Source organism: Mesocricetus auratus, unplaced genomic scaffold (assembly GCF_017639785.1).
Source record: "Mesocricetus auratus isolate SY011 unplaced genomic scaffold, BCM_Maur_2.0 Super-Scaffold_100676, whole genome shotgun sequence".
Taxonomy (NCBI): Eukaryota; Metazoa; Chordata; class Mammalia; order Rodentia; family Cricetidae; genus Mesocricetus; species Mesocricetus auratus.
In genome coordinates, this window is record NW_024429266.1 from 147897238 (window position 1) to 147913744 (window position 16507).

The following is a 16507-nucleotide window of genomic DNA, read 5'->3' on the forward strand; positions in this document are numbered from 1 at the left end:
GCAGAGGCAGATGGGCCTCTGTGAGTTTGAAGTTAACCTGTTCTACATCCAGGTCACACAGTTATTAGTTTCAACCACCCAGAATTACATAGTGAGATCCTGTCTCAAACACTGAAAAATAACGCCAGGCATTGTGGTGCATGCCTTTAATCCCAGCACTCAGGAGGCAGAGGCAGGCAGATAACTGTGAGTTTGAGGCCAGCCTGGTTTACAGAGCAAGTTCCAGGACAGGCTCTAAAGCTACCGAGAAACCCTGTCTCAAAAAGAAAAAAAATTCGAGAGGGGCTTTATTATTAATGAGTACAAGATGAGGCTGGAAAAGTGGTTCAGCAGTTAAAAGCACTTACCACTCTTGCAGAGGGCCCAGGTTCAATTCCCAGCACCTACTGTAACTCCAGTTCCAGGGGATCTGACACCCTCTTCTGGCCTCCATGAGTTCCTGATGCATGTGGTGTACATACATGTATTCAGGCACACACACATGCACATAAAATAAATGTATTTTAAAAGAGAATAAATCCAGGTGGTGGTGGCACATGTTTTTATTTTTTTATTTTTTGGTTTTTCGAGACAGGGTTTCTCTGTGGCTTTGGAGGCTGTCCTGGAACTCGCTCTGTAGACCAGGCTGGCCTCGAACTCACAGAGGGCACATGTTTTTAATCCCAGCACTCACGAGGCAGAGGCAGGCAAATCTCTGTGAGTTTGAAGCAAGCCTGGTCTACAGAGCGAGTTCCAGGACAGGCCCCAAAGCAATACAAAGAAACCCTGTCTCAAAAAAAAAACAAATAAATAAATGAGGGAGAGACAAAGACAGCTGCCAGGAGAGGCATGGGTGGGGGCAGATGAGCCTCTTCAGAGAAAGTCTCCAAAGCAATCCCATGAACAATGAAAGTATGAGCTTTTTATCTAAGTTTTGAGGAAATGGAGGGGTATTTCACGCCACATAAACTAGTTCAACACAGAATCCATTACAAAGAGGATGGAGGAGCCAAGTGCTGGTTAGGACCATTAGTCAGGGACTACTCAGAGGCCACAGCACAGACAGCTAGCTTCTTAACTCTTGGTCCCACAGATAGCTGCAGAGAGGCCTAGTCTACTGTCTTCAGGCTGTGAGATCTGGCCTTTAAAAAGTGGTCACTGTCCTAAAGGGCAGGCCCATGTTGTGACACATGTTAGGAATCACTTTCCATAAATACTACAGAGTCACACTGTCTTGCAAAGTCGAGTTAACAAAGACTTTCAACCACAGTTCAGTATGACTAACTGAGCCTTAATGTAGAAGAGGCTGCTGAAGCTCCACAATACATTTTAGGAATAGAGGGAAAAGAGAAGGTTTAGACTATTATAAAGAACTTTCTATGGGCTCTGGAACCATGAAGTCAGTCTCATGACAGAGTCCGGTGTCACTCTGGCTGGGTGAAGCATCTTGCCCCACTAGGATTTAAAGTTTTTAGAACCTTTACCTTGTCTGCCTGTTATTCTCTGCCCAATGAGAGAAAAATGTTCAGTGAAGAACCCACTTCAGACCCCAAACAAAGTACTTGCAGAACATCTGGACTATTGGTAACCGCTGTCATTGTCCTGACTCTAGCTGCTCCTGGAAGTCCTCTGGAAGCCTGGCTTGAAATAGTGAACATGTCCTGCCCCCAATCCCAGTCCAGCCATAAAGAAGCCCAGTTTTGCTCAAAGAACAATGGATTGTGGCAGGCTTTCCCTACCTCAAACCGGAATTATCCTGCCATCTAGTGGCCAGTGGCCGTAAGTACTTAAAGTCTCCCGCACTCACACGCCTCTTTTTCCGCTCCAGATTTCCACAAAAGCTTTAACCTTTTTCTCTGTTTTGTTCACTGCAGCTTACCGTGCCTGTCTAGCATTCTCTTCCTCATCTTGAGTGTCAGGCAAGGACTTCTGGTTCAACCCAACGATTCAATGCAATCTCACCTCCTACTCGGACTGCCTCCTCCCTTCTCTCCAGTGGGACCACCTCCAGCCCAGCCCTTCCAACACAGGCCACAGCTTCCCCCTTCCTTCCCTAGGATGCTCCTCTCTGCACCCCGCCCCTACGTAGACCAGAGGCCACGTGTGTTTGACAGATGACAGCATAAGACAATAGAAATGAGAGCGTGAGGGCACATGGCTGATAAAAGCAATCTAGGAGTTCAGAAACAACTCGCTATTGCTAGCATATACACTCTATAGTCTCGATATCCACAGGCCTCCCTATACCCGCATTGCTCTTTAGGCTAATTCCTTTCACAACTACATGCAGAAATGCATATCTGCCCTAACCCTAACCCAAAAGTAAAGAAAATCCATATCTACAAAAAACTTCCTCAAGAGTCCGTTTATTCATAGTAACTAGTAACTGTACAAAAATGTACACCAACTGGGAAATTAAGTAAACAAATTGTGGTATATACATCCAGTTCTACTCCACAACAAAAAGAAACTGTGCACCCAAGAGCTGATAATTACATTAATTTTTTGTTTCTTTTTGTTTTTAATTGGAAGGAACAGAAGGAGAGAGGAAAAGGGAGGAAGAAAAGAAGGCAGACCCGCCGGGAGCTCTCTGGCCATCAAAAGCGTGGCTCTAATGAAGAAGTTACGGCGTGCGCAGTCTGGACACCAGGGGGCGATAAGGGCCGGGAAAGGGAGTGCGTGCTGAGAGCAAGTTGCGCGATGGCCAGGGGGCGGGGCAAGGTACCCGACAGACTTCGCGGTGACCCGGCGGGGGGTCGGGTTCAGTGTGAAGAGGCGAGACTGAGTGGCTAGAGGACGAGGTGAAGCTAGGGAGGGCGGGGCTTGAGGGGCGGGGCTTGATGTAGGGGCGGAGCGACTAGAGGATCCGGCACAGGCGCAGGGGGCGGAGAGGGGCGGGGTGTGAGGTAGGGGGCGGGGCTCAGCGAGTGCACGCGGGCGCCGGCGCGGCGCGGCGCGGCTCGAGTTCGCCATGGCGGAGGTGCAGCAGCTCCGAGTACAGGAGGCTGTGGACGCCATGGTGAAAAGTGTGGAGAGAGAGAACATTCGGAAGATGCAGGTAGCGACGCGGCCCCGCACTGGGGTGGGATTGGAAAGCTCGGGCGGGGTGGAGGCGGTGACGTTCGAGCCCAGGGTCTTCGCGCTGGGGCCGTTTCTTCCTGCCTGGCTTTGGTTATATGTGTTCGGTCGCCGCTGAGTGATCCAGCACGAGGCCCGAAGGGCCCAGCTCAAGAGAACCACCAGGCCGAAGTCTCTTCGAGCTGTCCTGTGCTGGGTTAGATGTCACGATCCCTGAACACCACGGGCGCGGCCCCGCCTCCCTTTCCTTGCTGGCTTCTCTTAAACTTGTGACCCCACCGTCCTCTGTGTAGGTTGTCCCCTGGTGGGGCGTTGACTAACCAAGCCGACCTCTGAACTCTGCTGCAGATACCTGGTTTTCAGAACTTGTTTTCTTCCGCCCAGTCTTGGGTGCGTTACGTACCAGTGAGCTAGTAGCAACAGACAGCGTCTCGTTTAACCCAGGTTGACTTCCAATCCCTGATCTACCTTCCTCCACCTTCGAAGTGCTGGGATTACAGGCATGAGACACCACCCTGGTGTTTATGCGGTGCGGGATGGAACACAGGTCTGTCTTAGAATTAGGCAAGCTTTCTCCGAAGAACATATAACCTCATCCTGCAAGTGCTAGGTCGGGTGGTCGTCCCAGACTTATGAAGCCCTGATGATATTCGCAGGGAAAGTGAAGCAGAGAGTGGCGAGGGACATACAGGTACAGATGTAGCCTCCAAATCCTTGTAGTTCTTGGCGGCTGGCGGTCCCCGGAGTCCTCCTTTCTAACCAGACTCTGCCCTTGCTCCCCAGGGCCTCATGTTCCGGTGCAGTGCCAACTGCTGTGAGGACAACCAGGCGTCTATGCAGCAGGTGCACCAATGCATCGAGCGCTGCCATGCGCCTTTGGCTCAAGCCCAGGCCTTGGTGACCAGTGAGCTGGAGAGGTTCCAGGTGAGGAATGCCTCAGAGTTCTCAAGTCCTTGACAGCTCTTTGGCGGGAAATGAGAAGCATTCTGCTTCAGGGCCTTGGTTCTGTTAGAACTGGTGGCAGTCCTTTGGTTAACTGGTATTCTTGGGATTTGAAATTTTGGAAAAAGCCCTGGGAGTTGAGTGCTTTTTAAATGTAGTTTTTCCACAGTAATAGAAAGTGACCAAGGGAGTTTATAGCCAAGTTCCTTATGCTGCTTTGGTTGTCATTTGATGTGCTGAGTGCCAATTACATTCTATGCTGTGTAGGATAAAACTCCTTCACTTGGGGCTGTAGAGACGGCTCAGCAGTTAGGAGCACTGGCTGCTTTTTCAGAGGGGCAATTCCCAGCACCTGCATGGTAGCTCATAGCCATCTACAACTGCAGTAACAGGGGATCTGAAGCCCTCCTTGGCCCTCTGTGGTCACTATACACATGTGGTGTAGACATATGTTTAGGCAAACACTCATACACAAAACAGGTAGAATCACCAAGAAAAGTAAAACATATAAACTCAATTTTTGATTCATTCTTTGGCTATTTCATACATGGAATGTATTTTGAAAACATCCCCCCCCAATCTCCTGGACCCATTTTTACAAGTCTTCCTCCTATTTTTTTTTTTAACTGTTTCCTCTGGATTGGTTGATTGCATGAGCATGGACATGGGACTTTTTTCATTGCAGCATGGGCAATTTAACAGTGGTGTCATCACTAAAGAAAAATCAGTCTTCTTCCTGCAGCAGCCTTTAACCACCAGTAGCTCAAGGCTGGAGAGATAGCTCAGTGAACAAGAGCACCCACATGGCAGCTCACAGCATCTGTAACTCCAATTCCATGGTATATGACACCTCTTCTGATCCCTGCAGATGGTGCATATACATATATTCAGGGACACAAATATAAAATGTTTTTTAAACTGTCCAATGGAAGTGGTGGTACACTCTTTAATCTTAGCACTCGGGAGGCAGAGGCCAGTCTGGTCTATAGATCAAGTTCCAGGATAGGAACTAGAGAGCTACAGAGAAACCCTGTCTGGAAAAACCAAAAATAAAAAATTGGTTCTTGGGTTGCTATGTCAATTTCTCTTTCGATTTACAATCACTCCATGCTAACTCTCACTTGCAGAGCTACTCATGGTGATGAGGAGGAGGGTACCCATGGGGTTAGGTCCAACAGTGCTCGGCCCTTGACTTGACCTGTCTACACAGTAGTTTCCTCTCCTTCAAGCATTTTAACCATTTGAACACAGGACACCTTACTCCTGGTTTGCTCCCCTCCAGGCCATTTATCTCTGCCTTCTTTGCTGACTTTTTCCCCTTTCCAGACTCTGCCCAGTGGAGTACACAGGCTGGCATTGGTCCTGGTTTCTTTTCTCATAACTGTTAATATCCTATAGCAGGAATGCCCAACTGGTGACCTTTGAACCACATTCAGCACAACATTAAAAAAAATTACAAACCGCCGGGCGTTGGTGGTGCACGCCTTTAATCCCAGCACTTGGGAGGCAGAGGCAGGCGGATCTCTGTGAGTTCAAGGCCAGCCTGGTCTACAAGAGCAAGTTCCAGGACAGCCCCCAAAGCCACAGAGAAACCCTGTCTCGAAAAAACAAAAAACAAAAAAATTACAAACCTATTTAAACTATTTTGAGACATTTGTGCATATGTAATTGCTATCTTTTCTTGGGTTTTTGAGACAGGGTTTCTCTGTGTATTCCTGACTGTCCTAGAACACTCTCTATAGACTAGGCTGGCCATGAACTCAGAGATCCACCTGCCTCCCAAGTACTGGGATTAAAGGCTTGTGCCACCACGCCTAGTAGGTTTTTTTTTTACATTTCTTGATCTTAAAGTATAGGTAACGGTATGGTCATGAGAAGCTAAGATATCTGATACTCCTGATAGTACTTGCCTTCAGACCCTTCTCCTGAGATCCTGATTAACATATCCCGCTCTCTTAACATCTTTACACTGGACTGTAAATTCCATGTGAGCAGGAACATTTATCCTTCATTCATTTCTGTATTTATTTCACATTAGAAGACAGCCTGGAACATAGTAGATGCTTGACAAATGTTTGAATTGTTTTCCTGTAGCAAGGACAGACATTAAAGAATTAAAATGTGTCACACGCCTTTAATCCCAGCACTCGGGAGGCAGAGGCAGGTGGATCTCTTTGAGTTCGAGGCCAGCCTGGTCTACAGAGCGAGTTCCAGGACAGCCTCCAAAACAATACAGCCATATTCAAGCCCTGTCTTGAACCCCCTTCCCAAAAAAAAAAAAGAATTAAAATGTCTGCTAGAGAAATGGTTCTGGGGTTAAAGAAAGCATTTGCCACACAAACATGCCCAGAGTTCAGTTTACCAAAGACCATTGTCTTTTTTGGCATGGCAGCTCACCTGCAATTCCAGCCTCAGAAGGCAGAAACAGAGACTCTAGAGCAGGCTGGCAAACAAGACTAGCCATATCAGTGAGTTCTGGGTCTGGTTAGAAGCCCCTGTCTGCTTCAGTGAGTATGTAGAAAAGCAATGGAAGATGTTTCCCGACATGTACTTTGGGCCTCCACATCCACAAATACACATGAAAATGGAAGAAAAGAAAAACCTAACAATAGTCTTTTGTTTGCTGCCAGCATCTTTAAATTTTTTTTCATTCCTCTGCTTTCTAACAGTGCTTAGTCTGAGCCTTGCCAGTGGTATCTTCTGTTTTAGCTAAGAAAATACTGCACTTAGTAACTGGCAGAGAGACAATCTGTATGAAGCCTGTAGCCCAAGACCTAATATGGGACCAACACTCAGATGATGGAAGCCAGGGTCTCAGCCTTCCCCTCTCTCTTTCTCCTCACCACAGGACCGCCTGGCCCGGTGCACCATGCATTGCAATGATAAAGCCAAAGACTCGATAGATGCAGGAAATAAGGAGCTGCAGGTGAAGCGACAGCTGGACAGCTGTGTGGCCAAGTGTGTGGATGACCACATGCACCTCATCCCAACAATGACCAAAAAAATGAAGGAGTCTCTGTCATCCATCGGGAAATAAAATTGTGACTGTGGAAGAAAGAAAGTTTAGTCTGTTAAGCAATGTTTGTGAATGAGGAAAACTCAGGACACAGCAAGTTCCAGACAAATGCCGCTCACCTCTGGACACCAGTTCCTTTGCATCTGGATGTTAGAAGGTGAAGTGGAAAGAAGCTGGTGCTAAAGTATGGATCACAGATAGCACAGGGCTCAGATTCTTACTACATAGACATCAAGCCGGCAGCTTTCTTCAACCTGCTGGTAAAGTTTGAGGAGAGATGTGTCTGTTGCCAACCGCCTGTTTACCACACTGTCACCACACCTTGCATGTGCTCTGAAATAAAACCCAGTAGGCTAGTAATTTAGAGGGAGGAGAGGTCTCCTTTCCAGATCTTTTCTGTTTGGTTTTATATAAAGGGCACAAAGTAGATTTAAGATACAGGAAGGAGAGTAGTTTGAATGATTTCTAAAGGTTCCTTGTATTTTCTGGCCATTAAGATAGGAAAGCCTATTTCTTCAAATTCTGTCATTCTGGAAGCCCCTGCAGTAGGGTAGTATCATACTGTATATGGGAAACAGTTTCCTTCTCTGACTTGTGTAGGAAAGTAACGTATCCCCAGACTTCACAGAACAAAAGTCCAAAGCCAGTATTACTCCCTCAGCCCCTGAATTCACAGAGCCTTTTAGAGATAATTTTCTTGCAAGAAGGAGGCCTAAAAGTAAGCCACTTGACCCAAGGAAAGCCAGGACCACGATAGAGCAAAACAGGCACACATCTTCTTACCAAATGCCATTTTTTTGCTTGGGGCTATGCAGTGCAGTGTTGCTGCCCCAACATGACACCTTATCTTTTGGATAAGTACTATGTTGTATTTATACCAATTAATTACTTGAAACAGCGATAATACTTGTCAGTTTGCAATATATTTTCCAAGTGGTTTGGTTTTTAAATAAAGTTTCATTGTCTCCAACTTTTTCCTAGTGGGTAGTGATCTATCAGTATGTCTCTGAATTTCAAGACATCCTGAGAGTGCATAGTAGTGGATGGAAAACACTAAGAGAAAGTCAGGGCATCATAGCTTGAAGTCTGTTAATGTAGAAGATACCCAGAGCTGAGAAGTGATGGCACACACCTTTAGTCCAGCACTTGGGAGGCAGAGGCAGGCGGATCTCGGAGTTCGAGGACAGCCAGGGCTACACAGAGAAACCCAATCTCGAAATCCCCTCCAGGAAAGAAAAAGGATTAGGAATGCATACCTGTAAACTCAGTACTTCTAAGGTTGAGAGGAAGATTGAACCCCTAGCTTGAGGACAGCCTGGGCTACATACTGGAGACCTCAAAAAAAAAAAAAAAAAGGCCAAGTCTTTTAGTATGTTCCTTTACTTGTTTCACCTAGCATCAAGTGGGGGAAGAGTATAAACTATTTGTGCTGGTTTGTTTTGACAACGACACAAACTAGTCACATGGTAAGAACCTCAGTTGAAGCCCGGCGTTGGTGGCGCACTGGGGAGGCAGAGGCAGGCGGATCTCTGTGAGTTCGAGGCCAGCCTGGTCTACAAAGTGAGTTCCAGGACAGACTCCAAAGCTACAGAGAAACCCTGTCTCGAAAAACGAACCTCAGTTGAAGAACTGCTTCCCACTGTCTGTAGACAACATGTCTGGGGATGTTTTCTTAATGACTGATGGGAGAAAGCCTAGTTAACTGAGGGAGTGCTACCCCTGGGAAAAGGCACACCTTTAGTCCCAGCACTCAGAAAGAGGCGGGCTCAAATCTCAGGGCTGTCGTGTGGCACGCCTCACATTTTATGAGCAGAGGGTGCGATGTGCTAAGTGAAGTTCTGGCCACAGTGGATCCTGAACTGCAGGACTAGGTCAGGGATACTCCTGGCTCTGGATTCACATCCTAGAATCAGCCTCCCGCTGCTGGTGCAGAGAAGCCATTCATTTTGGAGCTTCAGGAACCGTTAACCTTCGCTTGGGTGTTAGGAAATGAAGGACTGCGTGGTGCAGCCACCTAAATCCTAGCACAGGAGGCAGAGGCAGGAAGATGGGTTCTTAGCTTCGACTACACGGTGAGCTCGAGGCCCGCATGAATTGCATCAAAAACGAAGGAGGGCAGGGGAGAGGAGGAAAGGAAAGGAGAAATGACGAAAACGTAAAGAGAAAAAAGGAAAGGGAAAAATTAAGGAAGCAAGTGACGCGCAAAGAAGCACAGGACCGGCCACTTCGGTTTTACACAAAGGAAGCCTAGCCGAGGCCCCGCCTCTTGGTAGTCGCCCCTCACTGACGCAACCGGAAGCGTGGAGCTAGTTCCTGTGCCCTCAGTATCGCGAGATGAAGGTAATGACTGCCGGAAAACGATTGCCCCGCGTGGCTGTGACGTCAGACATTAGCGCCAGGCCTGCCGCGCGTGCGTTTGTGAGTCTGCCCGCTCCTTTTCATCGTGCCGAGCCCGCCGAAGAGTCGCCATGAGTAAGGCCCACCCTCCCGAACTGAAGAAGTGAGTAAAGCCGGTCCGGCCGACGCCTCCCGGCCGCGCAAACCATCCTCCCGCCTCGCTTAGGCTGCGGCCGTGCTCCAGGCGCTCGTGGGAGCCGGAAGTGGCCCTATGGTCCGGTCGGCATGGTTACGGCAGTGGCGGTTCCTCCGCCTTCCCAAAGCTAAAGTCTCAGCGGGCGACCCGAGGGCTACCCGGTTAGGGACCAAGGCAGCCGTCGACACCCAGGCGCGTGGTTGCCTGTGAGGAACCGGAAACTCACAGCTTTAAAAAGTGCACTTGAGGGGATGGAGAGATGGTTCAGTGTGGTTAAGAGCGCTGGCTGTTCTTCCTGCGGACCCGGGTTCAATTCCCAACACCTGCACGGCAGCTCACAACTGTCCGTAACTCCAAGATCTGACACTCTCATACAGATACACATGCAGGCAAAATACCAATGCACATAAAATAAAAAAAGTTATTTTTTAAAGTGCGTTTGAAAAGCCAGGCTTGGTGGCTCACTACTTTAATCCCAGCACTAGGGAAGCAGAATCCAGCCTGGTCTACAAAGAGAATTCCAGCAAAGCTACAGAAAGACCCTGTCTCGGGGGTTGGGAGGGGAAAAGTGCGTTTGCAGCTGGGCGTGGTTGCGCTTGACTTTGGGGCCAATACTTAGGAGGTTGAGGCTAGAGGATTACTGTGTGTTCGAGGCTGGTCTAAGCTAAAAAGTGAGACCGTGTCACAAAAACAATGAATTTGTATGGAGGCGGGGTTGGAAGTACCGTTCCTCATTCTTGTACCCTTGCAAACATTTTTAAGTTTATGGTGAGGTTTTTTTGTTTGTTTTTTGATGCTCACAGACATGTTTAATTGCGCGTCTGTGTTTGTGCACGTGGGTGCTGAGACGGCATTGGATCCGGATCTGCCAGAGGTTGTGACCCCTCTGGCATGACTACTATGGGTGAATTCGGGTTCTCTGGAACAGCAAAAGGTCCTGAGCCAAGCCCCAAGAATTAGGTTTCTGATGCATAGTCAGACGTACACTTTCTTGCCTTCTTGCATACAAGTCATATTTGAATGTTATGTAGTGTCTTGCCCTGGTAATAAGTCCATGGAAGAAAATTCGTTTTTCTAGTCGGAGAAAGCTAGTTTTTGCAGGGTTTTATTCTTCACCCATTAAAATCAGGCAGTAAGATGTCGGTTCAGCAGGACCCAATTTAAAGCTTTGGTCTCCTCAGACACTACTGATTGGCTTGAGCTTGTCCCATTTGTAATGCTGAGAGCAGTTGTAAACTTTGATGTCTTTATTACTGTCCTGTTGCTGTGAAGTGACACCATGAACAACTCTTCTAAAAGAAAGCATTTAATTGGGGCCTTGCTTACAGTTTTGGAAGATTAGTCCATGGTTACCATGTTAAGAAGTAGACAGGGTGGAGAGACACTGGGCCTGGCATTAGTTGTTTTTGTTTGGTAGACAGACCAGGCTGGCTTCAAACTCAAGAGATCACCTGCCTCTGCCTCCCAGTGCTGGGATTAAAGGCTTCCCCACCAGCACCCCAGTTGAAAACTCCAACAAGAACGTGCCTCCTAATTTTTCCAAACAGTTAATCAGCTGGAGATAAAGCATACACATATATGACCCTGAGGAGGCCATTCTCATTCAAACCACCACACTGAGCCTTAGTTCTCCATTATTATGGTAATAATAGTGCATGCCTTGTAAGAATTAAATATGTTCCTGTATTTGTTGCTTTATGAAATAACTCCTATTAAGATTTAGTGTTTTAAACCAGGTGGTAGTGGTGCACACCTTTAATCCCAGCACTCGGGAGGCAGAGGCAGGTGAATCTCAGGAGTTTGAGGCCAGCCTTGTCTGCAGAGCTAGTCTAGGACAGACAGGGCTACACAGAAGAAAAAAAAAAGGTCTCAAAATTATTTTTTCTTTTAGTTTTAGAACTATTATTTGTAAATGTATCTATTCCCCCCTTTCATCAGGCTCTGTGGCTTAACTGTATATTTGGATTCTTCTATGATACTCTATACATTAAAAGTCAATGAAGCAAGGCCTGGTAGTACAGGCCTATAATATCTGCTACTGAAGAAGCTGAGGTGAAGAACTGCAAGTTCGAGGCCAACCTGGGCAACTAAGTAAGACTGTCTCAAAATGAAAAATAAGAGAGATGAGGATATAACTGAGTTAGAGCATTTGCCTAGAATACGTGGGGATCTAGATTCAGTCATTAGTAGAGTGAGGAAAAAAAGGGAAGGGAGGAAGAAAAGGAAGCTTTCTAGCCTATTCCTGGAAGACAGCAGTTGAAGGTTCAAAGACAACTCCTTTAAGTTGCCCTCTGACTTGCATATTGGCACCATGATGAACACAAACAATAAATTCTAAATAAATTTTAGCTAGCAGGGCTGTGCTTTTGTACTCCTTTAATCCCAGAGGCAGAGGCAGGCAGATCTCTTCGTTTAAAGCTAACCTGGCAGGACAGCCAGGGCTGCATAGAGAGAAATATCTCAGAAAAAGCTATTTGGACACTGAGGAGATGGCTCAGTGATTATGAGTGCTTCCTGTCTTCTCAAGATCTCTGACACCCTCTTTCTGGCCTCTGAGTATCCACTCATACAGAACATACATTCACACAGACAGACAAACAGACATGTAAATTAGTAAGTTTCAAGTGACCTGACTGCATGTCTTAATGGTCTTATATGTCTTTCTAGAATTAAACTTTCATATTTAATCTGTTAAATTTTCAAAATAGGCTGAAACAGGAAGATTGCAAAATTGAGGTAGTTTTGGCTACACAATTCCAGGCCAGCGTTACCTGTACTTGCTGAATTAAATATAGTTTTGTTATTTTAGAATAACCAACCAAGTCTTCATAATTTAATTATTGTAAATATTCACTGTATTGCCTATTAAAATAATTAAATATACTTGTCCATGACAACAATATGGGACTTGGAAGCTGGAGAGGTTACTCAGCAGTTAAGAGTAACCTGAGTTCAGTTCTCAGCGTCAGCCTTGGGCAAGTCACAACTGTCTGTGAGGAGTCTTAGGGTATCTGACACTCTTCTGGCTGCTAATGACAACTGATCCGGTAACATACACAGAAACAAACAGGATTTTTACTGTTTTAAATGTATTTCTGCTGTACAAAAAAAAATTTAAGGCTTATATGTATACAGTGTTCTGTCTGCCTGTGTCCCTGCAGGTCAGAAGAGGGCACCAGATCTCTTTATGGATTCTTGTGAGCCACCATGTGGTTGCTGGGAATTGAACTCAGGACCTCTGAAAGAGCAGCCAGTACTCTTAACCTCTGAGCCATCTCTTCAGGCCCTCTGCTGAGTTACTTTTTACATTAGTTTGTGTATGTGTATATATGTACCAGGTATGGAAGTCAGAGAATATTTTTAAGGAATTCGTTCTCTGCTTCCAAGATGTGGGTTCCAGTCATCAAAATCAGGTTTGGCAGCAAACGTCCTTACCCACTGAGTCTTCTCACCAGCCCAGATTTTAGTTTCTTTTTTTGTTGTTTGTTGTTGTTTTGTTTTTCAAGACAGGGTTTCTCTGTATAACGGCCCTAAATGTCTTGGAACTTGCTCTGTAAACCAGACAGGCCTCAAAATCAGATCCACCTGTCTCTGCCTCCTGAGTGCTGGGATTAAAGGCATGTGCCACCATTGCCCCAAGCAAAATGTTTTTGAGACTTATTTGTGTGTGTGTGTGTGTGTGTGTGTAAGAGAGGGTGTGCATTTGAGCACAGATGCCTTGGAATGTTCTAGAGCTGAAATTAAAGGGGGTGATGAATCACCTGACATAGGAGCTTGGAAACTGATCTCAGATCCAAGCTCTCTTAACATCTGAGCCATCTTCTCCAGCCCCAGAATATTATTTTAACTGATTCTGTGCTTGTTTGTGCTTAGAATTTTTTAAGTAAGTCATAATTTTACTCTTGCTTTTTCAGATTTATGGACAAGAAGTTGTCATGTAAGTTTGCCACCACCTCAGTTACTCAGTTTCTTTTTGTCTGTCCTAGCTGTTTATAATCTTTGGAGACAATAGAAATTTAAAGTACCCAGAACAGTCTGATTAATCATGTTTCTTAGAGTTCTAGTTGAACTTTTTTTTTTTTTGCCCAATTTCCATTTGCAATGGCTAAAACTTCAGATTATTTCATATGTGCATCCCTGACATTGAAAGAATTGGTAGTTTCCTATGTTGTAATATTTGAAACTTTATCAACTGTTTTTCCTTTAAATGAGCTACCAAGGAGTCAGGCAAGCAGCAACTGCTGTTTCTTGTGAATGTGTAGGAAATACAGACTTAAATAAAAACTTGGCCCCACTCAATATAGTATATATTGAGTTTTAAAATAAGAGGATTTTAGTCTTCATTTGGTTCTCTGATCTACTATATAACAGCTCTTAACCTTGAACCCTGCTACTTGGAATTTTGGTTCCTTTGTGTAAAGATAATACTGCTTTACTTATATTTGTTGGGGAGGTTTTATTGGTGGGGGAGTCATTGACATGGGGTCTTGCTATATGACCCAATCTGGTCTCAAACGCCGTTTGAATCAGTCCTCCTTCATTATGCCAAGTGCTGGAATTATAGTCATGGGGCAGCACATGTAATGTCTTCATAGGGTCTTAAAGGCTAAAATGTAGGAAAGAATAACTAAATATTAGCTTGGTATATTGGGCAGATACTGAGGGTATGGAGTAGTGATCTCAGATTCCAACAACCTATTTTTTCTCGCCTGATCTGTGATGGGTGGTGGACAATTAGGGGCTTTATTGAAGCTTTTTTCCTTCTTACAGTGAAGCTAAATGGTGGCAGACACGTACAAGGAATACTTCGGGGCTTTGATCCCTTTATGAATCTTGTGATTGATGAGTGTGTGGAGATGGCAACTAGTGGGCAGCAGAATAACATCGGCATGGTGGTGAGTAAAGCTGGATGGGGGGATGGGGGTGTCTTCACTTCCCTTATATCAACTTCTCGTAATAATCCAAGTTAGCTACCCTTTGAAAGGCAAGTAAAAGGAAGGGTTGGGACTTAGCATTTCCTTTTATCTGTGGACACATTCAGCTATGAGAATATTCCAGGTACCTGTGGATAAGATCTCATCTCTTCAGAGTCTTCTCAGCATAGGGCTTGAAACAGCTATCTGTTGGAAACCATTTTTGAACTTTGTCCTAAGAGTTGGGAATGCATAGCCAGACTTTTGATGACAATAAAAATTCTCTAACACCCATGTGATGCCCCAAGATATTTTGTTAAGATACAGGTTTCAGGAGCTGGTGAAAATGACTTGGCTGTTTTTGTTTGTTTATTCTTACATATCTGAGTGTTTTGCCTACATGTATGTCTGTGTACCATGTGTATGCCTGGTGCCTGTAGAGTTCAGAAGAGGGTGTTAGGTCCACTAGAAGTAGAGGTACAGGTAGAGCCAGTGCTGTTAACCACTGAGCCATCTCTCCAACCCCTGGCTCAGTACTTAAGAGCACTTGTTGCTCTTGCATAGGACTGAGTGAGGTTTGATTCCGAGCACCTATGCTGCAACCACCAACCATCCTCAACCCAGTTCTAAGGAATCTAGTGCATTCCTCTGACCTCTCGGGCAGCAGGCATGCTCATGGTGCATGTACATGCAGTCAACACTCTCATACAATAAAAACTAATATAAAATAAATAATCAGGAAAAGTACAGGCTTTGGACCTAGGAATGTAGCTCGGTGTTATAATGTTTACCTAGCACACACAGGCATTACTTTGAATTCTTGGCATAGGCGATAAACATGCCATTCATGACAGAAGAATAAGGTAAACCTGAATGGCAGGATGGGGGCTAAGATAGGGTCTGGCTATTTGGTCTGGAACTCAGGATACTCTTGCTTCAAGTTCTGAAAGGACTGGGTTTACAGGCTTCAGAAGCCACCATATGCGACTAATTTTTTGTATTAGACATGGACTCTCCTACATTCTGTGACCACAAATAAAAGGTTTTTGTATTCCTCAAATGTAAGGACTTGTGGTGATGAGGTCATCTCCCCCACACCCCTCCCTTAGTTAGGATTTCTATTGCACTGATGAGACAACATGATCACTGAGACTCTAATAAAGGGAAACATTTAACTGGGGCTTGCTTACAGTTCAGAGGTATTTAGTCTGTTATGATGGGAAGCATAGTAGCATATAGACAGGTGTGGTGCCAGAGAAGTAGCTGAGAGTTCTACATCTGGATCCATGTACAGTAGGAAGCAACAGTGGCACAGCCTGACTTGAGTTTCTGAAACCTCAAAACCCACTTCCTTTGAGCCTCTGGGGGCCATTTTCTTTCAAACCATCACACCTCCTATGGTGAAAATAGGACCTCATCCACTGAGCTGAGTGCCCAACCCCTTGGACCTTTGGTTTTGTTAAGGTTGAGTAGTAGCAGGGTAAAGGTAGACCCCTTTTACTATTTTATTCGTGTATTTGAAATCATTCTTTTACATCATTTCAGATGGAAAGTTAGTATTACTTATTTCAGAGTTCAGTGTGGTAATGCATACCTGTAATCTCACCCCTCAGAATCTTAATGTATTATTGCTATTATCATTATCATTGTTATCATTGTCATTATATAGTGGCTATTCTCTAATGTCCCTGTTTAAAGATGAAGAAACAGCTGGTGGTTGTCACAGTCCTGTAACTCTGGTTCCCAAAAGCTAAGTCACAGATACTTGGTCTTTGTGGCTTGAGAAGAGCCTCACTAATGGGTCATGTTGAAAAGGTATTATATTGTAATTTGTCTTTTAAATGAATTATTCTTTTCAACTGATTTCTTTAGGTCATACGAGGAAACAGCATCATCATGTTAGAAGCTTTGGAAAGAGTCTAAACAATGGCTGTTCAGCAGAGGAGTTCACATCATTCCCCAAAGGACTGTTTGATTGGGGTGTAGAGCTGGGTCGTGTACATTTTCATAAGAAACTTTTTGCTAAATAAACTTTTGTGATACTCA

The 16507-nt window shown here is 45.2% G+C and overlaps 2 protein-coding genes across 4 annotated transcripts; both read left to right on the top strand.

Annotated features, from left to right (window-relative positions):
* Window positions 1-2896: 2896 nt before the first annotated feature.
* Fam136a (family with sequence similarity 136 member A) lies at window positions 2897-7985 on the top strand. Of its 3 annotated transcripts, none has more exons than XM_005071103.4 (3): window positions 2897-3037; window positions 3841-3981; window positions 6848-7985. In XM_005071103.4, the coding sequence occupies exons 1-3, from the start codon at window positions 2951-2953 to the stop codon at window positions 7034-7036; spliced, it is 417 nt and encodes a 138-aa protein (XP_005071160.1). In that variant the 5' UTR covers window positions 2897-2950; the 3' UTR covers window positions 7037-7985. The 3 variants fall into 3 exon arrangements, with proteins under 3 accessions (XP_005071160.1, XP_040593990.1, XP_040593989.1); XM_040738056.1 differs by lacking the exon at window positions 2897-3037 and adding an exon at window positions 3186-3346; XM_040738055.1 differs by lacking the exon at window positions 2897-3037 and adding an exon at window positions 3425-3748.
* Window positions 7986-9376: 1391 nt separating this feature from the next.
* On the top strand, window positions 9377-16507 carry Snrpg (small nuclear ribonucleoprotein polypeptide G). Its single transcript, XM_005071104.4, has 4 exons — window positions 9377-9515; window positions 13463-13485; window positions 14319-14443; window positions 16334-16507. Exons 1-4 carry the CDS (start codon window positions 9484-9486, stop codon window positions 16382-16384), a joined length of 231 nt encoding a protein of 76 aa, XP_005071161.1. The 5' UTR covers window positions 9377-9483; the 3' UTR covers window positions 16385-16507.

Excerpts from the sequence above, each read along its gene's own strand:
- Fam136a (XM_005071103.4), top strand. The coding sequence starts at position 2,951 with ATGGCGGAGGTGCAGCAGCTCCGAGTACAGGAGGCTGTGGACGCCATG. Across the intron at positions 3,038-3,840 it reads AGAACATTCGGAAGATGCAG|GGCCTCATGTTCCGGTGCAG; the intron begins GTAGCGACGCGG and ends CTTGCTCCCCAG. Across the intron at positions 3,982-6,847 it reads GTGAGCTGGAGAGGTTCCAG|GACCGCCTGGCCCGGTGCAC; the intron begins GTGAGGAATGCC and ends TCCTCACCACAG.
- Snrpg (XM_005071104.4), top strand. The coding sequence starts at position 9,484 with ATGAGTAAGGCCCACCCTCCCGAACTGAAGAA. Across the intron at positions 9,516-13,462 it reads CACCCTCCCGAACTGAAGAA|ATTTATGGACAAGAAGTTGT; the intron begins GTGAGTAAAGCC and ends TTGCTTTTTCAG. Across the intron at positions 13,486-14,318 it reads TATGGACAAGAAGTTGTCAT|TGAAGCTAAATGGTGGCAGA; the intron begins GTAAGTTTGCCA and ends TCCTTCTTACAG.